The following is a 25,749-nucleotide window of genomic DNA, read 5'->3' as shown; positions in this document are numbered from 1 at the left end:
TAATTCTGAAATTTACATTTCAGGTCAAGTAACCATAAAACTTTGGGATTCCGAAGGCAAGCCACGACCCCTAAGTTAAGAACCGACTGTATCTAATTGAAACAGCGAATGCATTCGAGACGGTTTGTTGTCTAAAAACTTATATTGAGACACTGAACATCGACCATTTGCTGTAACACGTTATATTAATTATCTACTTATTGTGTCCCCACAGGATGTCGATGCGACTCTCGCCGCTAATCATCCTAACATTACAACCGGTTTTATCCCTTAGATTTAGGTTCTGATATCCACCAAATTTAAAATAATAATTATTTAGGTTGTGAACCTGAAATCTCTCAGCTAGCGAGTTATATCTTAACATAATCTAGATTATAAATTTCAATAACTGTATTACCAAATGGAAGATGATTGTATATATCTATGTACACGGAGAGAGATACGAATTAAATATGTACAGTAGTATTATTGAATAAATAAATAAAATGGAGGAGGTAATGAAAAACCCTAAAAAATGTTACCGGAGCGGAGTGTAGATAATATAAATTTAATAAGATAAGTCATACTTGCGGTACACTCGATGTGATGTAAACCAAAAGGCAAGCAGCACCTCAAGCTTGACAATTGTAATTTGTAAATATTTCAAACGTTGTTTAAAGAAAATTACAATTACGGATTAGTGTAAAACAATTTTTAGTAAACCTTACGTTAGGCCACGTAGAATCAACGTTGGATTCGTTAAAGGTTTCATAGAACAAACACTAGAACATTCTATTCAAAAATGTGCCTCAAACAATTTATTGATGTAGTAATAATATAGAAAACCGATAGTACTAATACTGAGCTGGTTTGAAGATTAACTGAACCAGTGAAATATATTTTTTTTCTATCCTTTTAAACAAAGGTATTCTTTGTAATTGAGATTTAAAAAAAAATTTTCAATCCCATGCACCTAACGCACATGCAACTTTAAATAATTCAATGTGAAACCAGTTAATATTAAATACTATCAATACTTAGAGCTAGTACGTTTTCGGCCTCTATGTTTTGTACTTTGACCTGTTGTAAATACAGTGAGTTTTAGAAACATCACTTTATATGTTTAACAAAGATTTTAAAACTGACACACATAGTTACGAACGTTTCCAACCACGTTATGCTTTAGTATTTCGAAACGCTTCAAAGTCAAAATATACTTTTTTCACCTATGAATAAAGGACAAACAAATATATTCAGATGAAATGTCAACTAATTCTCCAGCTGTATTCTGGAACACTTTTTATTAAATATTTGGCAGAAATGTCAGAACTGTGGCTCTAAAATTTAGGCCTTTTATTTAGTCAGTGTTAAATAGCCAAGGTACTTTTTAGAAGTCTGTGACATTCTGTGAACCTGCGTTAGATTTGTTCATATTTGCCATATCCTTAACTTTTCCGGCTCAGAGTAAGTAACAAATGATTTGTTTTTTCCGACTACCATACACAGCTTATTAATGATGAATGTAATACTGGTTCACACTATGTACAAATATATTTCACACATTTATTTATTAAAATATGATCTCAAGAGACTTCATCACAATAGAAATTACGTAAATTACGTAATTATTATATATTATTAATTATTATTATTAATTATTATTAATAATAATAATTACGTAATTTGTATAAATTACCTTACACTGCTATTAACTGTTTAGTTAATTACTCTTTTTCTACTCTAAATTCATACTAATATTATAAATGCGAAAGTGTGTGTTTGTCCGCCTTTATCAACGAAGCAGTGCGACGGGTCGACGTTATTTTTGGCATAGATATAATTGGCGTGCCAGAGAGTGACATAGGCTACTTTTTATCCCGGAAAAATGCCCAGTTCTCGAGGGAACAGCGCGCGATAACCGAATTCTACGCGTACGAAGCCACAGGCAAAAGCTAGTTTTTTAGGGTTCCGTAGCCAAAATGGCAAAAACGGAACCCTTATAGTTTCGCCATGTCTGTCTATCTATCTGTCTGTCTGTCCGTCCGCGGCTTTGTTCAGGGACTATCAATGCTAGAAAGCTGTAATTTTGCACGAATATAAACTATGCCGACAAAATTGTACAACAAAAAGATAGAAATAGCAGCCTAAGGTATAAAATATACTTAAACTTGGAATATTCCGTACAAAATACGAAATCCTTAGAAAAATATTACTTAATTTTTTCGTAATCGCTACGGAACCCTATTTCGGGCGTGTCCGACGCGCTCTTGGCCAGTTTTTTTTTTTAATATAAGTAGTAACGTTTTTGGAATATTTTTTTATGTGATTTAGTAAAAAAAATACCTACCAACTGTACCAACGTCATTGAAAGTTAAATTACTACGCCTAAGTATAAGCTGCTATGTCGCTTACAACTCATTTCCGGTACATAGTGTGAACTAGGTATATGTATGCATGTGGCTCAGCTATAGCAATGTGATTTATTTAGAACAACTTATTCAACTAATGAAATAATTTTAGATAAAGACGGATGTGACTAGATTTGTAAATATATAAATAAAAAAGCCAAATACAAAATAAACATGAATTTAATGTTTTAATTCTCCCTTACGTATGAAATACAAAATATCAAATTCGAGTTCAAAATATATGTTGCAAATCACATTACATATCTACTCGTACCTATACAGTGGAACAAACAGCAGATTTACAGTGACACCCTGCAAGGGCAAAATATTGGGTAGGTACCTACATGATGGTCATTTTTTGCATACATCTAAGTAATTGTAATTATATTAGACATACCTATACAACTGTGCAGGATTGTTATAAAATGCCTAAATGTAACCTAACCTAATACAATTTGTAAATTACACGATTAAAGATCTGGTTCGATTAAATAGTTTCATCGAAAATTATGCACATTTATCAAATGATCATTAGGTAGGTACTAATTTCATCCAGTATCCTTTAAATTTATATATTTTGATTTTGATGCGCTTACTAAGCGCTGATCCTTTGCGGGCGTCGGTCGTGGACAGAATGTGTACGGTCTTCCACTTGCCTTATGTTATATATACCATATTTATAGCGTGATGTATTATAGTTAAAAGTATATTGAACTTTCAGGCTACGCCGTGTACTGAACGGAGACAGTCTGTGTCAATTCCGCGACCGACGTCCGCAACTGACAAGAGACCTATAGCCAGATTAACTGCATAATAGTTACTATAACTACTATTTAAACAGATCCAAAGAGGGCGCAAAGTAACGCCTGATTCAATAAATCACATAATTGGTCTCTAATAATTCAACTTCTATCTTGTACCTAGTGGCATCCACGAAGACGCGTGATTTTGTCAAAATTAGACATTAATCGACATTGTAATAAGAACCACGGCACGCGTCATCGTGAATGACTCTACCTACACCCTTTTAAATAATTAGGTAACAAACAAAATACGAAGTTAATCAAGTTCCGACGAAAACAGACACCTGACATCAGACGCTGTAAGTATTTGATTTCAGCAAGTTTTAGTAGAACTAGTCTTCTACAAGTATTTTGAAACGTCAGAACAATCAAAGGATTATGTCATCATCATCCCAGCCTATATACGTCCCACTGCTGGGCACAGGCCTCCTCTCAGAACAACTTCACACACACCATTGAATTGCTTCGCAGGTTTGTGCAGGTTTCCTCACGATGTTTTCCTTCACCGCAAACCTCGTGGTAAATTTCAAATGTAAAAATTAATTAAATAATAATGGTTAATTATGTATGAAACACATATCTAGCTATTTTACTGCTAGTAGGAGTGCTATGTTTTTCAAACGTATGTATGTGTATGTGTCTCTATTTGTTTGGCCATTTCGTCATAACTATCAGAGTGACATAATATTGAAAAATAACGTCCGAAAAAAAATATAGGGCTTATTTGAACTGTAACAATATGGATGCAATGAAAGCTAATAAAATTAGCCTAGTTAATGAAAGTGGTAGTGAAATTCTTGGTACGGCGAGGATCGGCTCTGCAAGACGAAACTCTTCGACTTGAAACTTGCTACGGAAATAGAGTTTTGGTACTTGTACTATTATCTATTCTGTCGTTTGGGTGACAAAGTACAGTCAACAAAAAGTACTCAGCAAAAATCCCTTGTAGTAAAAACTTAATTTCAACAAAGTTTTTTTTAATATTTGCCACAGTTCATAAAAAATATGCTATTTACTTGTCACTGTCACTTCATGTTCGAGTTTTGTTTAAAATTCTCAGATAAGAAGGGACTAAAGATCTTTGTCCTCGGCTGGGGCTGTACACACTGTATTTAAACACAACGTCCCAGATAAGAGCAAAATTTCGTATAAAATCGTCTGCCACTTATTTTAATCCGCAACATTTATCCCAAAAGGCTATAAAAGAAAATTTTGTGAAGCATCTGGTTTTATAGGGGACAGCGTCGGCGGACGCGAGAATTACAGATTACACGTTTTACCGACGGTAATTTCTGAAATTACCGTTCAGGGGTAATATTGTGCTGTAATATTAAGCCGCTGAAATTAATAACTGAAGTCGTTGAAGACTCCCCGGCGAGGTACGGCCGGCAGCAGACGGAGCTTCCTATTATTTCGAGTAGGTGGGTATTATTTTTAACTCCTGACGCAAAAAGAGGGATGTTATAAGTTAGATGCCTATGTCCGTCTGTCTGTTTGTTTGTCTGCTTGTAGCTCTCAAACGGATAATCGATATCGATGCCGTTTTTTTGGGCGAAAACGGGTTTCCTTGCGATGCTTCTTAGTTATGTTTCATTGAAATCGGTTCAGCAGTTTTTGAGATATTTAACTTTTACGTTTAACGTTTGTGAGTGTGGGTTTGTTCTGTTGGTTGTGTTAAGAGTGCATGCGGCAAACGTGGCCAGCCCAGTCTTATTTGAGCCTCGCGGTGGTTTTATCTATCTCCACAATGGATGTTTTGGAGCGCAGTGTGATGTTTCGGAGTCGATCCGTCCTTTTAACACCTAAAATGCTACGCTACAAAACCAAATCCTCGAAATCTAAATATATTGTAGTATTAACTCTTCAACAGACTTTCCACTTGGACTTGTGTATTTCAGTAAAAAAATTAACTAATTACGTTACTCGTTTGCTTTTGCGAGGACACAGAAAATTGTGTACTATATTACTATTTTCATGCGTGTTTTCTTTTCTTTTTTTTGTTTATTTGTATGTAATTGTGTAAGTTTTATTGTATTTGTGTGTCTTACGTATTAGTGAATTATGTCTTCTGTCTTTCTTTCTTTTTACCCGGCTGCAAGGAGTGGTATTGTTTTTCGCGCGTATCTTGTATGTAATATTCTTTATTAATTAAAGTTAGTATTTTTTTGTGTAGTGCTCCGAGAAGATGTTCAATCTATACGTCTCACTCACACTCATAATCGACTTTCTTTCCACCCTCCTCACCTCAATTTTGTCACACTCTGTGAAACTTTGGTACGGTACAGTCGAGTTCATAAACTTGTGAGCAAAAATTTGATCTGAACTTGACTCTATTGTTAGCGGCGTAGAAGCGTGTTAAGATATTTTTGATCTAAATTTTGCTAATATGTTTATTAACGCGACTGTACAACTTGGGGATGTTCAAAAAACGAGCCTACTGTTTTCGTAAAATGGCAACGTATCGGTAATTTGACTGATGTTATGGGTGTCTATGAACGGGTGATTGCTTTCCATGAAGTGACCAGCTTGCTCGTTTCCCCCAGTCTTATAAAAAGAAAAGATCTGGTTTACGCTAGTGGAATAAAGCATCTGAACATCTTTGCCGACCCTACCCAGAAGCAAATTTAATATCGCAAATGTTCGTAAAAAGAGCGAGCGGAGAGCGCGCGCCCTGTCAAAGCAAGTCTTCACATTTGTTAGGATTTAAAAACATTTAGTTCACTCTGAGTAGACGGGTCTTGAGGGAATGGGACAAATAATTGTCGCAAACTAGGAACAAATTGCCATTCCATTTAATTTACTAACCGTTCAGATCAGGTCAAATAAACAGTAAAATAGTTTAAATCAGACCATCGTGTCCGTCGTGTATTCGTGTATAATTCAGACCAGTGGCCACTCTGGCTCCTCTTTATTTTGAATAATCTCTAACTTAACAAACAATATGGATATAAATTAATCATTTAATCATTCATTCATTACCCACTGGGCTGTCTAGTCTAGACACGAGCCCACTCCGCGACCCAGACAGTAGCGGCGTTAGGGTAGGGCGTGGTGGGGCGACCGCCGCGCCGGACTTAAAGGGGCGCCTGAAACCTGTAAGTATGTTGTACCTTCTAGAAAATTCTTAGTTGGGAGCGAAACCATGTCGGGCCCCTAGCAATGCAAATTCTCGGGCCCCTTTTCCGCCATTCGAAAATCATTAGAGCCTGCAGGGCTACTCCGAAACTCGAAACTCGAAGTTCGTGACGTGCGGTCCCTCTCGCTCTCGTATCAAACAGTGTTAGTGTCAGAGGGACCGCACGACACGAACTACGAGTTTCGAGTTTCGGAGTAGCCCTGCAGGCTCTAATGATTTTCGAATGGCGGAAAAGGGCCCAGCAGGCCAAGCTAAGTCTGCAACGGAATAATTTGGCAACACTGTATTTTAACGTCAAATAACGTACATAACATGCGTGAGTTACATTTGCAGTGTTACCATATTATTATCTGCAGAGTTAGCTTGGCCAGGCACTAGCTCTTTTAAAGTTCAATCAAACTTAACTGACAGCACGCTCGAAAGGATGCATTACTTACAATATCATTTTTACTTTATGAACATTTAAATTTCTTTAATGTGCGCGCGGGCCCTAGCTGGATGGTTAATGTACAAAGTACAAAGATTCTTTCGGAAAATAAACTGTATAATAAGTAGTTTCCAAGTTCATGAAAATCACGAATTGTGATTTGTGCGGGAATCTAAAGAGCCTATAAGACCTCCGCCTCCGATAGGTTAAATAGAAGCTTGGCGGCCCGTTGGTTAATTCCTCTTGCGTTTGAGCTCCATGTCGATGTACCCAGCAACTATTGTCTCCTGCCTCAGTGTCATGTGCAGTAGATGCGTCCCTTGGTGAAGGGGAAACTCGGCATCGCACTTATGGACAACGTCATGTTCACGAGATGGTAGTCTCCCTGGGGAATGAAAAGAAATGAGTGCAACATTTGAAGTCGTCACAGTGATCGGCGATTTGATCGCACGCCGTGGGATACTTAAGACTTAAGTGAGGTACATACTAGCGTCAGCGATTTTTGAGCAGGTGGACGGTACGCGTTACATACGGTAAACGTGACGCGTTAAACCGCGAACTGGACGCCAGCGAACAGCGGCGCGTGGGGGTTTTTCTGTTCATTGAAAGGAAGAACAGAAAGAAAGAATAGCTTTGCAGGTGGTTGGACCTTGTGCAAGGTCCGCCCGGATATCTGCCACCATCTTGCTTGCTACTTGCACAGCAAAAAAATACAATTAAAAGTAAGAAAACCTTACATACTCTTAGATACTAAATAAGAAGAAAGAAAAGAAACATTGTGCCGAAAGAAGATATTGGTGTCAGCTATATTCTATTTTATTTGTTTTAACATAATTCAAATGCCAGATGCCAAACTGACGGAACTACTGTTACGCAAACTATCGATAGTACTTTTGCTGTACTGTGCTATTATTTGTTGGTTTAAACGTTACGCTATCGAACTGAAAGTCTTATTTGTTTTTTTTATGTAGCCTGTATTATGTCCCACTGCTGGGCAAAGGCCTCCCCTTTCCTTCGCCACTCTTCCCTGTCCTGGGCATGCACCTGCCAATCGAGCTGAAAAGCGCTCAGGTCATCCCGCCTTCTCCTCTTGGGATTTATTTGAATTTTAAAATATAATTTATTCAACACCTCTGGCAACTGCGGCCTATTGAAACAACATTAAAAGGGCAAAGTAAGTTAATATGCACAGTGCCTACGCAGTAGATAACTTAACAATTTGTTAGCAAATTTGAGCTCAAATATTCGAACAATCAGCAGTTTTAATTTGATTTCATTTTTTCAAGCATTATATCTCTGTTAGAAAAAAATAAAATCTAGTTACCGCCTCACAAAGTAAATTGCATTTAGGTAAACATAACTTTCTTTCTAACAATAACTTAAAATGATTTAAATAAACAAAAAAAGAACTAAATATACAAAAATTAAAATTAAAAAAACTAACTACTTACAAATAACCCCCCCCCCTAAATTTTCCCCTTAAATTTAAATATTCATGATATACTTCTGGACTATCCTGTAGGTTTTATTTAAGTTAAGATATAGTTTAATAACAATCCTGAAATACTTACAAAAAAAAAATGAAACAGTTGGGCTTGGAGATGAATCATATGAAAAATATTTTTCGCTGAAAAAAAATTAGAGAACCCTGTGGCATATTTTTTAAATTTTTTCATGCAGCCTATTTAGTTCAGGGACCCCAAGTACTTGTCTACTGCCCTGCCTAACGGTTAATCAAGTGGTGTCATACGGTTTGGGGGCAGGATTTGGGCAGGTTCCTCCTGAGAGCTGGTCCAAAGAACATGTCCTTGTAACACCAGGTTGCACCACTTGAAGCTCATCTCCAGGAAGCTCCGGCGGTACTGCGAGCTGTAATACTCGTAGAACCAGAACGATACCTGTCAATGCGTAAACCATGGCGTCTTTACAGTCACCCTTACACCAGCGACATTGGCGGATTAGGAATACACTAGCTGGCGCGGGTTACGGAACAGCAGGGCTACGTCCCTCGCGCTCTGTATTAAATAGTATAAGTGTCAGAGGGGCAACAGCAGGGCTACTACGAAACTCGAACTCGAAGTTCGTATCGTACCGTCCCTCTCGCTCTCGTATTAAATAGTGTGTCAGAGGGACCGCACGACACGAACTTGTTTCGAGTTTCGTAGTAGCCTTGCAGGACACGAACTTCGAGTTCAGTTTCGTAGTAGCCCTGCTGGCGCACGCTTGCGGCGCGGTTGGCGCGTGCTGGTAAAATCCGTCGCACGCGACGCGTGCAGTTAGCGCTGCTCATACTATTTTTAGGGTTCCGGAGCCAAAAAAGCAAAACGGAACCCTTATAGTTTCGCATGTCTGTCTGTCTGTCTGTCGTCCGTCCGCGGCTTTGCTCAAGGACTTTCAATAGAAAGCTGTAATTTTGCACGGATATATGTGAAAACTAGGTCGACAAAATGGTACAATAAAAATTCAAAAAAAATTTTTGGGGGTACTCCATAACTTAGTGAGGGTGTTTTTTTTTCTCATCCAAGCCTATAGTGTGGAGTATCGTTGGATAGTTCTTTTAAAACCATTAGGGTTTGCTAAGACGATTTTTCGATTCAGTAATTTGTTTGCGAAATATTCAACTTTTAAGTGCAAATTTTCATGGAAATTGAGCGTCCTCTTTCCCCCCTCTAAAATCTAAACGGTGGGTGGAAAAATTTGAAAAATTTCAGGATGTAGTGTATATCAACCTTTCAAGGAAAACTATAACGGCATCAGCTAAGGTATAAAAATACCTAAACTTGGAAGATCCAGTATAAATACGAAATCCTTAGAAAAATATTACTTAATTTTTTCATAATGGCTACGGAGCCCTATTTTGGGCGTGTCCGACACGCTCTTGTCCGGTTTCATTCGGCGTCCACCCGCTCGGTGCAAACCGCGTCAGCTAGCGTTAGATAGCGTAGGCCCTCATCGTTTAGTTTCGCCAAAATAAATCCTACATAAAACATACACTGTGGCAACACGAACGCCAGCGGAAAGTATTTTATTACTAGCCTATTGCCCGCAACTCTGTCTGCGTAGAATTCTTTTAACACTATCCCGCGGGAACTGTGCAATTTTCCGGGATAAAAGCTTCCCTATATCCTTCCCCGGGATTCAAATTATCTGTATACCGAATTTTATCTAAATCGGTTCAGCGGTTTAGACGTGAAAGTTAACAAACAAACAGACATACAAACTTTGTTATTGCCATGTCACATATTAGTCGGATATTAAGATGGATATTTAGCTTCGAGCTTAGATTAGTTAGTTCTCGATTGGCGACCACGAACCGGAAGACGGAGCGTTGGCAGAACTCCCACAAGGTGGCCGCACGACTTCGCGAGGGGAACGGAGCTAGGCAGGGGAGTGGCGAGCGAGACAAAAATCCACCAAAAAAATTGCATGAGATCTGCGCTCCTCTTCAGTGGATAGGGAGTTGGTAACTATATGTTAAAAGTTCATACTAAACCGGAAAGCGGAGCGGGGACGTGGAGCCAGTGGCGGCGTAATAGGGGGGCGGAGGGGCGGTCCGCCCGGGTACCAGCTCCAAAGGGGTGACAAAGACAATGTGCTTCTGCATGACGTGTTATATGAAGAAGTCGTGTTATTTTTGAGAGACGACGACGATGTCGGGGGGGGATTGCCCTGTAGTAATCTGCCCCGGGCTCCAACCCATGTTACACCGCCGCAGACTCCCACGTTAGAGCGAGGAACTCATCAATGGGGAAGCAGGGTCGAGAAAAGAGCACGCACGAGCGGGGAAGCGGGGCGGAGAAACTAGCGCGAACGAGGAAGCGGAGAAGCTTCGCGAATGGAAATACAATCCGCAAGTCCGCTCCGCATACTTTCTCGCTCTGCTCCGCTATCTGTGTTCTGCGCGTAAGTATGTTTTTTATGGACAACAAATGTTTTTTCTTTCTATCTAGCTCCACGCCTCCGCAACTCCGCTCCGCATAACTCCTCGCTCCGCTCCGCTGGCTCGCTCCGCTCCTGTCTTAGCCTGCAGATTTACTCACCGTCAGATTGTTATCAAATGTGAACAAGGAGGTATAGTGCAAGTTCACATAATACAAAGGGTTTCTTCGGCCAAACCGCGTCGTAGTGAAGTTGACGTAACTGTAGTATTTGGAATCGACATACAGCAGAACAGGCCGCTCAGTCGCCAGGTAGAACCGCTGTCAGACCAAAGCTTACAATATACAAGTTGTTAGGTTTTTCGCTGTCTGTAATTTTTGTTGACTGTACTTGCATTATCATCCAAACTACATTTCCATACCTTTCAAGTAGATGCAATTAACCATTGAGGAGTTCCGTCCTGCGGAGACGATCCTTGCTGAACCACCAGGATGACACTACCAGAGACCGTTTTGCCAAACGTTTCTAGTGCTCGCGATACAAAAACTGTCATTTGATTGCGATCGCGAACGTCAGAAACGTTACGCAATACTGCCTCATTATTATATTGTCATCAGATTTATATAAGTACTTATGCCAATTAAATTTCAAGTCAATCCGACCACTGGAAGTGGGTCAAATTCAACTTACAAGATTTGGCCCGCACATTAAATAAATACATACATACAGACATACATATATTTCAAGATAAATAAAAGCTTGTAAAAAAACAAATGGTGAAATTACAAAATCAGAAACAAAAATAAAAATGACAAACAAATAACAAGTAACAAGTAGAAGTAGGTAACCTATCTAACTAATAAAACAACCTACCCCGCATTGTTCCCGGCTCTAAAGTACCTCGCACTGGCATTATTAAGGATTTAAGGTCTCTCATTTCATCCGTGGATGTCGTAAGAGGCGACTGAGGATAGGTTAAGGTATACCGTAGGCGACAGGCTAGCAACCTGTCACTATTGTACCGTTTCTTCATACTTTTAACCTAAAATTGCTAAAAGTGGCTCCGAAGCGGTAACGTTTCGTGTGCTCTGCTTAGGTACCCCATTTGGGAATACAGGCGTGATGTTTGTGTGTGTGTGTGTGTAAGGACTCTACCATTTACACCGTAGCTAACGTATCATACCATGACCGTTATAGGAAAGTGTCAGGCAAAAATATCCTTTGTTTGAAAAGTATGAGACTACGCCCACTAGCACGTTTTATAACATAACTAACCGTCGCCGCCGCGCTAGGCTAGGAGGAGATAATGATTATGATTAAATTCCAAATTCCCAAAACTCTCAATACCCCCAGTTTTTTGCACCAACGTGGACCCAAAAGTCTGGTCTCCCATGAACCCCTGGGGATACACCTGGACCACTTTGGGAACCTCTGCTCTAGTATCAACTCAACCACTGTTTGAGTACGATGTAAGTGAATAAATATAAATGTAAGTACGTCGAAGAACCTGATTCACATCATTCACGTAACAGGGTAGGGTGGGTGGCTTGCATAGCAAATGTCATGTTGACATTCGTTATTGCCACTCCGTGTCTGTGAAAAAGTTCCACCCTGGTATGCGACTCGTTTCCTCGACTGCAATAGAGAAATTGACTCAAAGTATCACCTGGTCTTCGGCGGTTATCTTGGTACAGGTGCACAGAATAATAGTTAAAATGCAAAATAATACTATCCGAGACATCTCGGCCACGAGTCACAACCAAACATAACGTTTCAATCGAAATATAAAGAGTACCTAATTTCAACATTTGACATCAAAATAGACTACATCATTATTTTTAATATTTCTAATTGTGTAATCAGTGACTGATCAGCAATTATTTGCCGAATGCACGATGTACCTACATACAGGTTGTCCGGTAAGTAATGGACATCCCATCGCGGTTGGATAGGTAGGTAGGTACTTTCAAATAGTAGATTGTACAACAAGAGCATAAAACGAGCCATTTTACCCGACACATTTATAATAGCCACCCGAGCCGGTATGTGTAGATACGACACGTGTCGAGGGGAAAATGGGTTTAATTCTCGAGTTTTACACTGCTTTTCACTTCGATTGAGAGGAAATTAAATAGCAACAGTAAGTGGAAACAATGGTTCACTTACTAGGTTAGGTACCATTTATTTTTCATGCACTGCTGTTGAGGTTCTTGCCGGATTCTTCTCAACAGAGGTTTTTCCGAACCAGTGGTAGATTTTTTTGACATTTATAAGTGCTTGTTATAGCCTAAATTGAATAAAGATATTTTGACTTTGCCTGACGTGTCTATCCACCCTCGCCGTACCGGCTCGGGTGGTTATATGAACGTGTTAGGTAAAATGGCTCGTTTTATGCTCAAACAAAAAAGTTTATGTGAAACTAAAAAAAATAATTATACAGGATGGATATTTGAGATGGGGCAGCAAGCAATAAAGGTTTAAGACAACTAACTTTAGTTAAAATGTTCAGTTTTTAGTTGTCTACATACTGTTTAATTTTCTTTCAGCATAAAGGGTTCATATTCGTAAAAAAACAACATGCGAAAGTTTCACTTTGCAAATTAGTAATTTAGTACCCTACGAACTGTATGGCAAAAGTTTTCTTTAATTTGTGGGTGTTCTAGTACTCTAACCTTAGTTGGTCTCAAAGAGTGTTTTAATCCTTGATAGAAATGGGACCGATTGGCATGTCGATTTTCTCGCTGACTGCACATTTTAATTAAAAAATCTGTGAATGTCGATTGTCATCACTCAAAAAGTTAGCAAAGGTCTCCTAAGAGCATTTTCGCGTAGCAGCAATGGATCTAGTAGCTGCCCTTGCTGCTCCATCTCAACTTTCCACCCTGTATCAATTTCCATCCTGACAATCGACATGCATGAAAAATAAAAGGTACATAGCTAGTAAGTGGAAAATTGTTTCCACTGTTGCTATTTCATTTCCTCGCAATCGAAGTGAAAAGCAGTGTAGGTAAAACTACAGCATTAACCCATTTTCCCCTCGACGTGTCCATCTACCCTCGCCGTGCCGACTCGTGTAAAATGGCTCATTTTATGCTCTTGTTGTACATTCTACTATTAATTTACTACGAGTGGCTTACACCTTACACGTGTAAGTTGGTAGGAACATAGTTTTTAGTGTTCAAAATTCCCAGATACACGTGACTATGGTGTTTTTGGAGTTCGAAAAGTTATTTTTTTCGCGGTTAGTGTCGCAGGCTCGATTACACTAATACAATTATTCGTCACAGAATGAGTTTAAATAATTTTTGTTATAATTATCTTATTTCCTGTTATTACACGCTCACTCGTACGTAGGTATCGTTTGGATTTACAAACTTATAACCTTGTTACCTTTATTAGCTAACGACTTTTCGACGCATCTTCTAGCGACCTGGTAATGACGGGCAGACGGAGGAAAATGCGGGTGGATGTTAATGATCCCAGATTCTAGGGGGGCTACTGCAAAATTCGTAAATCGAAGTTCGTATCCTACCGACCATCTCACTCTCGTATTAAACAATATAAGCGTCAGCGGGATGGCAAGATACGAAGTTCGAAGTTTGCCAAGGGCGTCGCTAAGGGGGGCGGGGCGGCTGCCCTCCGAGCAACCAAACCAAAGTCCTTAGATGAATGATTGGTCTCGCGCGCTCGCTCGACTAGATACCGCGCTACCTAAAAACAAAAGGTTCGTGAATGCGGCAACTTAATATTGTAGTGTGCGTAAGAACGGTTTAAGACAATTTGCAAGGATGCTAGTGTGCGTGACGAATTGTGTTGCCAGCTGCTCCACTGTTACCCGAATTATTGGGAAAATAAATTATTCTGTGGTCTATTAAGTTACTGGTTACAAAATGTAAGTATCTTGGGAAATACTTGGAAATTAAGAAGCAATTAAGAGTGAAAATATTAATATGTTTGTTTATAGGTTAGGCGTAGGTTTCGTCTTTAAAAAAATGGTATGATGTAGGTATATCAATGATCAGGCCTCACTTTATATATATATATATAAGGACTATATATTTAAAGACGTTCAATATTTACAAATTATTACTAAAAAATCATGGACTAAGTCACCAACTAAGAAGTTTGCGTAGTTAAAATAACACGTTGCGCCTATAGTTAAACCTAATATAATGTACAGGTTAATTAAGACCTAAATAAAAAAAAAAGTTTACAAGATATACATACATACATGCATACGCTTGAAAAACATAACCCTCCTTCGGGGCAGTCGGGTAAAAAGTTAACATTTCAGGAAAATGGGTAGAAATACGTTAAAAAAAATTTTTTCGTTTCCCATAATACCTAAGTAAATCAGCTGATTGGGCTTTATGAATGGGAAGACGAAAAACATTTTTAGTTTTAAGACACATTCACCCCTTAATTAAATAGTGTCGGGTAACAATTTATACACCTTCAGTATATATATCACAAAGATAAACAATTAATAATATAGAACTAGGTTATGTATATATAATAATTACGTTAGATACTTAAATAAAATAAGTTATTCAAATTTAACATCATTTAATGATAATAACAATAAAATTCAGTTTATTAAAATCTCAACCACGGGGAATTTGATTCTGTGTACGCGGCAACACAGAATGGCGTTTAGGGTTCATGTTATTTTATTTTGTAATTTCGAGATTATACTATATTTACTGATGGTATGTGATCCCAGTGTCCTTCTTATTTCTTGTAGTATTATTTTTACACAGTTTCACTGCGAAAACTGGCATTTTACTTCGGTTTATGACCAAAATTTAACAAAACATTCGGTACATGCACCTTACGCACAGTTTGCAACGCGTGCGAGTTTCGTTAAGTCAAAAGTAAGTTTAAGAATGGTTGTGTGCTTTCCTTTGAAAATAAATTCGTTAAAGAGTAAAACAATATGCGTATGCGTTAGCATTTTATATGGTTAATTGTTATTACTGGTTATTATGACATGTGTGTCACACATACGTAGTAAGATAAAAGTTTGTAGTTCTTTGATATCGAATCGAGCTCCACAAAGACGCGTGCACTGTCGCTAAAAGTTAGTAACTAAATTAAACATTCAGCTTTATTATTTTTTAGATAATCTATCTGCTGCGCTCACCACGTAAGACAATGTTTGGTAAGTAATAATGAAATGGTTACAAAATAATAACCTGACGATTAACTTGAGTAAAACGAGTAAAACCAACATTATGACATTTAAATCAAGAAATAAAGAACTGAAGATCTTGACTTCCTTGCCTTCATATTTTCGAAATTGTGTCATTCTGTAGAGGTAATATGAATCAATTTAAAAAATTCACGAGTTTGCGACTCCGTAATAAAATGAGTGAATTTACTTCTAAAACTGCATTCTTCAGGAAAAGTATACTAGGAAGGGCACACCAAATATATAATAAGCTGCCAAAAAAGAACTGGTACTATTACTGATGACAAATTGTTCAAATGTTCATTATTTAATAAAACTTATTACTTACTTTTAAATTACTTATTTAAACTTATTATTCGATAAATGAATACTTGACTGACATAAACTAATAACAAATATAATCATAATGGAATTTAATTTTGATGTAGAAATTGTAATTCTTTGTTTTGTAACTTTGACATTGTATTTATTGTGATAAGTGAGCATGCTGCATGCTATACCTAATGCACGCTATTTGTACGCCGCTAGGCAAAGCATAGTGAAACAAATTAATGTAAACCTAAAACCTGTATAAACCTATATTTTGACAAATAAACAATTCTAAAAGATTATGTGGTGCAAAATTGATGTGCGTCAAACACATTTCGTTTAAACCAGCGTTTATCGCATAAAACAATCTAGCCCTTTATGAAGATCGCCTTAATATAGTTGGAAGAAATAAGAGATACACATTTTACTTTGTCCAACAGTGATCTATATTTTGTAGAAGACCTATGGAACACTATGTGTCATTTAAAACGGGTATTTCTGCTTGGTTTACTAGCAATGTTACCCTTCCGATTGGGGTTAGTCTGATTATGGTCTTGCCACAAATCCCTGGTATGTATTACTTCTAGGACCTTCTTGCTTACATCATCGAGTCCCGTTATATCTTTGAAGAGCTCCTCAGTTGTTTTAACTGGAACATCTCTGCTTTCAAAATACTGGAAAATAGAAGTCAATTTGTAAGAATAATTGCCAAAAATACTTGGTGGAGTACAAATTTTTTGCAATGAAATATGAACTTTAAATTTAAGTAAGTAATTTTCAAAATCACAAAACTTAGAATTCTCGCCTGGGTCTGTAGAACTATGTATGATAAAAAAAGTCAGGACTTACGAGGGTATAAGAGAAACAATTTGGCAATAAATGGAGAGGCACGGTAAGTTATTCTAACAATATAGAAACTGTGTTGACTATGACAGACTATAATTTATACCTTTGCCCATTATTCCACAGGAACTATGCAATATTCCAGGATAAAAACGATAGTTCCCATCCTTTCCTGGGACTTAAACTACATGTATACCAAATTTCATCTAAACATTTTAGCGGTTTAGACATGATGGAGTAACAAACAATCAGACTCACCCACACAATTATAATATTAGCAGTTTATATTATAGATTTAATGGAAATGGGTATAGCCGGGGCATGAAATGAGGGTAGGCAGCGCTTGTGTTGTCTACCCTGTTACCCCTTTCGAACCCATCTGAGTATGAAAAGTGTTACAACAATAGACTTTATCTACAATCCATGTCAAGTTCAAAATTCATGTCAAATTCAAATTTAATTAACCCGCACAATCGTAACAGCTGGGTTCGAAAGGGTTGTTGGTACTGGCTTAGCCTACCCTCACTGTACATCACTATAGTGAAAACATAGTCAGTTTGTAGTTTTAATTATCAAACAACTTACTTTGGTAACAAATTGACAGTCCCTCATAAGCTTTACTAAAGCTTTTGGGTGGTCTCTTAACACAAAATGCGACCATCCAATATAATACAATTTGTTGAGCCAATACAGTATACTTTTAGCAGATAGATTGCCATGCACAAGATGCAACTTATTGTACCATGACTTCATTTCATTAACTATTAAATGGTATATCTCTTGAGAATGTTCGGATGGTAAAGTTTCAATAGATGGAGCTGTTTCTTGATCTGTTCCAATAAAGCTCATAACAATGATGTTTTTTATATGGTACACAGGATGTGGAAAGTTGTTTCCAAAATGTTTAGTGCTTAAAGTGTACAAAACATCCACTTCTCGCTGCACCATCTTGCATAGAGCCTTATTTGTGTCTTCATCTTTACCAAGCTTGTATATTTTTACTGCATTTCCGCATGGGAAATATGCATGATATCTTCCATGGCAATTAGCATGGATAACTACAGATTTACTCCCTCTGCCGATAACATTGTGGTATTCACCAACAAGTCTGTGCTTAATGAGCAATTCTAATAAAGAAGTGGTACATTTGTCAAATTTGAAATATAAAGGTGGTCTTGCAACATTGTTCCTAATTGAAATAATGTTATATTCTTTCATCTTCTTCCTTGTAATTATTTTTTCTTTTACTTTTCCTGTAACTGGTTTTATGTGTGCACTATGGTCATCTATGTTTGTATGTAATGCATTTTCTAAACCTGTAGTGGCTTCTTCAAGGTTATCAGACGGAGGTTCTTCTGTAGAACTAATATTTTCCTGTTTGGTATCATATTGCTCAATATTTGCAACAGCACACTCAGTACTAAAATCACTTTCACACTTGTCTATTATTCCCTCTACTTTAAGTTGTGTGTCCTCTTCTACAGTATCTTCTATTCGTAGATTACTGGAAAACTCAGATGATAGCATGTCTAACCTAGCTTCTTCTTTTGACAATGTGCTCTTTTTCATATTTCTGATTTATTTAACTTGTTGATTACGATAAATTATCACAGCAATTAATCACACTATGTTCACTGGGTACGTTTATCTGGATGAAGCAGCAACTTGTTCATAAAGTAAAATCTATTTTATCTTTTCCTGATCAGCACAAAGAGAATATAACCACTACGTTGTTCAGTTCAGAGCAACTCAAAGTTTGTTTGTATTCTGCATTGTGTGTATCTCCGTCTCCGCCATTTATCATAAGAATAAAAGAGAAAGGAATAAGTCTCACTTTGCGTAGTTGGCATTCTTGTCTGTCAATCTGACTTGAGACCGGAATTTTCGGTTTATGAAGGACGCTACAAGAAAACAAAGCTAAGCTACATTGCTGTATTCATTTTTTATTACCAGACTACCTGAAGGCGGATTATGTGTTTCGTTCGAGTATAGTTTGTCTATTTTTGTAGTTCTCTTCACAGATTACTAATAATTATGTAGTTGTTCTAAAGGTTGTTCTCTGTAGCCAATCCACTTTATATGGATAGAAATCTAATGCAGTTCGCTTGGGGGCACACTTAAAACGTCACCTTTTCACCTACACGCCAGCGCCTCTGGCGACAAAATGATAGCACTAAATTGACAAATGTGTCAAACGTGGACATAAAATATTCAGTCTGTCCGCCATCTTTCCGCTGTATGTTGGCTGTCTGGCTTTCGCGGATGATTTTTAAGTTTATCTGTTTTTTGCTGTTTTCTTAAAGTTGTATTACATTGCTCCGCTTGGGTGACCAAGTGAAGTGACCACCATAAACTCGTTTGCTTTCCGGCCTCGCGATGTAATGCAACTTGCGCAATTTTCTTACAGGTCTAAACTGGGCTTTATAGACGTTAAGCTTGTTGTGTGCGTGCATGTACATGTGTCTGTTATGTCAGATTTAGTTCTTCAGCTAGCTACCAGATAGCGCTTGTTACCATACATGCAAATTTGACCATAGAGTTGCCACTCTTTTTCTATATTGGTGCTAATACTCTTTGGCATCGATATAGTTGTGCGCTCGCGACGAAATCGCATTCAAATCAATTCGTCCGCAAATAACCAGTGTGATAAGGCTCTTAATTAAGCTCTCTTGAGATGTAATATAATAAAATAAAATTACAGAATTAACGTTCAACTCACGATTGTCAGTCAAGAGGGCCTACCTACTCAAAAACGAAGTTCGTATCGTACCATCTCTGTCAATCTCGTATTAAATCGTCAGAGGGACGGAACGACACAATCTTCGATTTTTCGAATTTCGTAGTACCTAACCCCGTAGCAGGGCTACTATAATAAAATAATAAAAGAAAAAAAAATTTTTTTTTAATGACAATATGTATAATGTATTTAATTTATTGAATCAGGCGTTACTTTGCGGAGGTCCATATCAATGAACTAAAATAATTTCCTTGCTCACCCGCGACCTTACGATAGCTAAGCTTATGCAAAATATGCGTGTTCATGCAGTTCCTCCACCTCCACACTAATCTAATAATGTATTTCTCCACCAATCGATTTGACAAAGGTTACTTGAAACGGCTACTCCTAGATGGCTTTCGGTCGATAATATTACTGGTCGAATAATACTCATTTCGATTAGGATTACTCTGCTGCTTCCGCCATAAGTCTTTGTTGTTTATTACATCTAAAACTTTAGTACTTATACTGTTGAGACCAGTCACATCTTTAAAAAGTTGCTCAGTTGTCTGTACAGGAACATTTCTTCTTTCATAGAACTGGAATAAGAAAAAGTTCGGCTTAACTCTCACATTTTGGTAACCATTATGAACTGATTCAACTCGAATTTAACTAACATTTACTAGATTAACAGAATATTACTCAATGACAGATTATGCACATCCACTGTATACATAGATACTTGAAATTTGGTAGACATATTCCTTGATAAGAATAGATTTTTGCAATACCTACCCATTTGCAAAGCGCTAAACCAGTCTTAAATATAAGTAGCCTTTACTCGTAACTTTGCTCTGTTAAATTATGCTATTAGGTATAAGCTCAGAATCACTCGTAGGATTTACAAAATTCTATTCAGTAAAATGAACTGTATTTGTTGAAAACGCTTACCTTGGTTATAAAATAGCAGTCTTTTATCAGCTTTTTTAATGCTTTTGGATGGTCTTTCAGAACTGCGTGAGACCAGCCTATGTAGTGGGGTCTGTGCCAGCAATACAGAATACTTTTACTTGACATGTTTCCGTGTACTAAATGAGCTTCGTTATACAGTAGTTTTAATTCCTCTACCATTCTGTGATACATTTCTTCAGAGCGCTCTGGAGGAAGACTATTTATTGTCGGAGCACATTCTTGATTCTTTCCAACAAAATCGGTAACAATAATGTTTCTATATTTGTAATATGTACATATACAATTGATTTTCTGTACACGGTGTGGATTATAAGCTCTATTAATATTTTCCAGCATGAGCAAATTATCGTATTCTCTCTGAAATCTCTTGAATATGGCACTATTATTTTTTGAATCATTGCTTATTCTGTAAACTTTAACTGCAAATCCAATTGGAGGACAAGAATAGGACGATCCTGGGCGATGCGCATGTATGACTACACAGTTTTGTCCTTTATAAACGACGTTGTTGTACTCCCTCACTATATTTTTGTTTATAAGCATTTCTAGAACAAGTGTTGTAAACCTATCGAAGTTAAAAAAGGATGGAGAACGAGCAATAGTTTTCTCAAACGCTATTAAGTCAACCTGCCTATCTGTCATCTTTGGAGCAGTTGATCGTTTTAATCTGTATTGATTTGTCTTTTTATTAGTAAAGTCATACATTTGCCAATATTGTTGTTCTTCATAAATTTCTCTATCGCTGTTTTCATTCCAAGGCTCTTCATGTTTTGCAGTTACTTGGATTTTATGTTGCGCTTTCTTTTGTATGGTTACAAAACTGTCTTCATCATCTAATACTGGAACATGTGCAGTTGAAAAACATTCTGAAACAATGACATAAAATGTAATTGGTTTTTCCAAACTGCAGGCTAGGTAACTTAGATAAAAATATGTACTGGGAAGTTCAATTTTTACCTCTAACTATTATTTCACAATCTTGCTTTGGTAGATAATTTGCTTATTTATCTTTTGTTGTAAAGAACTTTCTTTGAACTCCGGCACTTAAGTAGTACGGTGAAGGTACCGCTGATAAGCGTGCTTGACCAGAAATTAACGGTCAGCACACTTATGTACCACGAGCTGCACTTTTAATGTAACCTATAAATATAGGTACGACATAAAGTAATGTACTCATTTTATAAAATTAATTAAATTTTTTGTTTTATTATTTAAAGCGGGACTTTATGTTCGGGTTACAATTCAAATCAGTACTCTTCTAAATAGGGTTTGTGAGGTGTTGTTTCTGTCATAAGTCTCTACTTACTAGATTTTGCATTCACTGCTTTAATATTGTCACTGTCAATACAACTGATATCTTCGAAGAGCTTAAGTTTTGGCACAACGGAAACTCCTCTTTCTTGAAAAAACTGTAAAAGTAAGCAGATTAAATGAATAATAATTATGAAACAGTTTCATAATTCTAAGTTATGTCTTTGTTTCGAAAAGTTCGCCAAAATAGGTATAACCTGAGGGTTTAACATTGTTTATTGTTGCTTGAACTTACTTGAGTGAGGAAATGGCAGTCTTTCATTAGCTTTTGCATTGACATTGGATGCTCTGTGCTGACTGAATGTGCCCATCCAATGTATCTAGGCAAGTTCCTAGGTTGAATGTACAAAATGTTTTTAGGAGATAGTCTTCCATGTACTAAATGTATTTTACTGTACAATTTGTACAATTCTCCAATCAATATGTTGTACATTTCCTGTGAGTGCTCAGAAGGTAGAGCGGCTATTGATGGAGCAGTTTCTTGATCAAAACCAACGAAATCTGTTACAATGACATTTCTAAATTTGTGAATTAGATATGGAACATACCATGTTTTATTTTGGTTTTGCAGCATAAGTAAATGATCATATTCTCTCTGAACTCTTTTCAAAATGGCATTATCATGAATGACATCATTGTTCAGTTTGTATACCTTTACAGCCACTCCCATTGGATGAAACTCTTTAATGCAGTGTGCATGAATAACTACAGAGTTTTTTCCATAGCCTACAATGTTGTGATATTCACCTACAATGTTTTTGTCCCTGAGCATTTTAAGTATAAATGTAGTAGATTTATCAAATTGGTAATAAGTAGGAGATCTTGCAATAGTTTTTTTGTAAGTAACCATATCCATCTCTCTTTGAGTCATCCTTTGACAATTTGCATATTTTGGTTTAAGACTATTCAACTTTTCACAGGTATAATCACTTTGTTCCCAATATTCTTGTTCTTCTAATAATTCTCTGCCATCCTCTGATGTCTCTTTTTCTTCATTCCTTGTTTGTTTGTTTTTTGAAATATCGTCAGTATTAATATTCTGCTGTACATTTTCTGTGTAATGCATTGCGTCTTTTTTTTTATTCGACTGGATGGAAAACGAGCAAGTAGGTCTCCTGATGGTAAGAGATCACCACCGCCCATAAACATCTGTAACACCAGGGGTATTGCAGATGCGTTGCCAACCTAGAGGCCTAAAATGGGATACCTCAAGTGCCACTGCCAGTAATTTCGTCTTGTGTTTTATTAATCAATATGTTATCCACACATTCGATTGCTGACACATCTAAATCATTTTAATCCATCAGACTACACAGACTCCATATTTTCTTTTATTCCTTATTTATTTTATACTATTATTACTGCTGCTGTGTTGTGAATCGCTTGAGCAAAGACTTCAGTGTATGTATTTCTCTATAGGTACCTACTAAATACTCTTTGAGTATTGTATAATATAGGGAGACGCTTGAGCTTGTTTGATTTCACTTTGACCTTCTTTCTTGACGTTTGTGGAGTTTTTTTTTTTTTTTTTGGCCATGGTGAGGATGATATGATACTGCAATGCCACTTTATTAGGCAAGTTTACGAAGAACCGAACGTATCAAAGTACTGCTGAAGCAAATTTGAGCAAAAAAAAAACATTTTATTAGGCTACATTTATTTAAGTAAGTAATAATTTATACAATGTATGAAAAGAAAAGAATACATAGCAATACACATCAAATTGAAGAGCGGAAAATTCGGATTTTTAGAGTATTTTCAATATAAACTTGAATAAATTACTATGAATATGATTATAAGTATATATGGCGTTGCGAAGTAAACATGTCAATGTCATCACATTAAAGTGGCGTTAGTGTCACGTCATCGCGTGTCACAGGTTCGTATTTCGTTCTCCATTGTGACCTCTTAAAGGCCCCACACACGGTACGATTCGATGATTTTCATCAGATCGATCGTACAGACGAATCGTACCGTATATGGGTTGATTATGAGACAGAGACATCATAGTTATTTGGGCAAATAAGATTTAGGAGAAATGGCTACTGGTGAATGAAATACCGATACGTAGGTTAGCTGTGAAAGTACGTTTGTGATAATATTAAGGCTGGGAATATACGTCAGATTTTTCGATAAGTACGACAGTCTTTACACTGGCAATTTTTTTTTCAAACATATTATGAGTCTACATTTTACCTGAGCAAAGCCGGGTTTTCATCTAGTCTATATTAATAATTTCGTACCGGTCTACTCGAACGAAATGCACATCAAATTGAAGAGCGTAAAAAATTAGTCAATCCGAGTCGACAACTTGTAAGCCTTGGCAGACTTATATATTCCGGAAATGAGGGTTCATACCTACCGACTGGAATGGGTTTCATGCTGGTATCAGATGGGTATATTTAGGGGTCCTGGTAGTCACCTTTGAGAGCATCTGCCAAGCACTTCCGGCAAGAAAAATACTGACATATTTCGCTTTTTTGTATCTACCAGTAAATTCCAAACTGATGCCATGACCATTATTTCAGTATCACATGGGTTAAATAACGCCCCTTTTTTCGCACCGGAAGTGACTATGTTTTTGGTACTTTCAGCAAGTTCCGCCGCAAGACATAAATTCAGACTCAGCATCAGTTTTATCGGAAACCATTGTGCATTTCATCGCGGTATCAAGTAGGTACGAAATTTTGCAGTCCGCTCTCCGTCTATTTTTTCCGTCTTGATTGTGGCACAATCTATCGATTCGATAGATTATCGCTATCATAACAACACTACTCCTAGATGGGTGGACACAGAAATAAATAATTGTATGCTACATTAAACGCTAAATTTATTTAAATGTTACTTATTAGTGCAATTTGTATATGTAGCTTCCACCATTTAACAAAAAAAGACTTAATTGTATATCAAGACTGCTTTTTACAACCATCATGACTAGTGTTGCAAGGTAATAAATTGTTTGGCATAAAAGAGTACGAACTACGAACGAACGAACCACTCCATACGTAGTGATTATATACTCTTTGCGTAGTATCTCTAAGTAGTCTGTGACCACTCCAAAGTACGACGTAAATAATAAATTTAACACTTTGTTTGTATTGTTCACAAGCCATTGTGAGGCTTAGCTACTGAAAATTGTAATTTTGTATTCACAATAAAAGTCGATTAGTGCAAATATCAATATGGTTGGCGGTCCAAGTGAACAAGATTCCAGCGACCCACAATACTGTGCATTAGCAAGGGAGTCGCTGCAAAAATACCTTGAAGGCACTGGTGATACTTTGGATGGAAAAGAAATTGAAGTGACCAAAGTAACAAAGCAAGTTGTTTCTGGAACGATGACTCGTATTGATTTTAATGTACGCCCTACGAACGGGGACGTTTTTGCTTGCCATGCAGAGATTTGGGAACAGACGTGGTTAAACAGAAAGAAATTAATGTTACCAGAATCGAATGACCAACAATGAAAATGACCGATTCTCACAAGCGAAATGATATTTCATACAATAAAGACATGATACAGTGCCACAATATAAGTGTCTTTCCATGAAGGATATTGCCGAACCAGGGCACTTTTTATTGATTGTACAGCTTTAAAGATAAGTCAAATTAATTAGGTATTAATTTTATCATGCATAAAGGGACTGTTGTTAACTATCATAAACACATTCACTGCTGGCTGCTAGCAACCCATATTTGCATTCTCCAGACTTTCACCCAGTGCCCCTGTCAGGATTCCGCACACATTTGAATGCACAAACAATGCCGGCAGTGA

The 25,749-nt window shown here is 37.2% G+C and overlaps 1 protein-coding gene and 1 long non-coding RNA gene across 2 annotated transcripts in view; both read right to left on the bottom strand.

The window, feature by feature from the left end:
• LOC141441131 (uncharacterized) overlaps nt 1-14,608 on the bottom strand; it is a gene marked incomplete in the record, with an annotated part of 23,414 nt that extends 8,806 nt beyond the window's left edge. The window contains 2 exon segments of the mRNA XM_074105818.1: nt 10,794-10,952; nt 12,299-14,608. Of these exon segments, the coding sequence (XP_073961919.1) occupies nt 10,794-10,952; nt 12,299-12,373 (234 nt within the window).
• A 5,282-nt stretch (nt 14,609-19,890) lies between these two features.
• On the bottom strand, nt 19,891-24,128 carry LOC141440762 (uncharacterized). The gene is made up of 4 exons (XR_012452741.1): nt 22,210-24,128; nt 21,970-22,072; nt 20,643-21,529; nt 19,891-20,290 (listed from the first exon to the last, which is right to left on the bottom strand). It is a non-coding gene; the product is annotated as an uncharacterized lncRNA (long non-coding RNA).
• Nucleotides 24,129-25,749: the final 1,621 nt, after the last annotated feature.

Source organism: Choristoneura fumiferana, chromosome 23, assembly GCF_025370935.1.
Source record: "Choristoneura fumiferana chromosome 23, NRCan_CFum_1, whole genome shotgun sequence".
Classification (NCBI taxonomy): domain Eukaryota; kingdom Metazoa; phylum Arthropoda; class Insecta; order Lepidoptera; family Tortricidae; genus Choristoneura; species Choristoneura fumiferana.
This window is presented reverse-complemented; position numbering and strand designations above follow the sequence as displayed.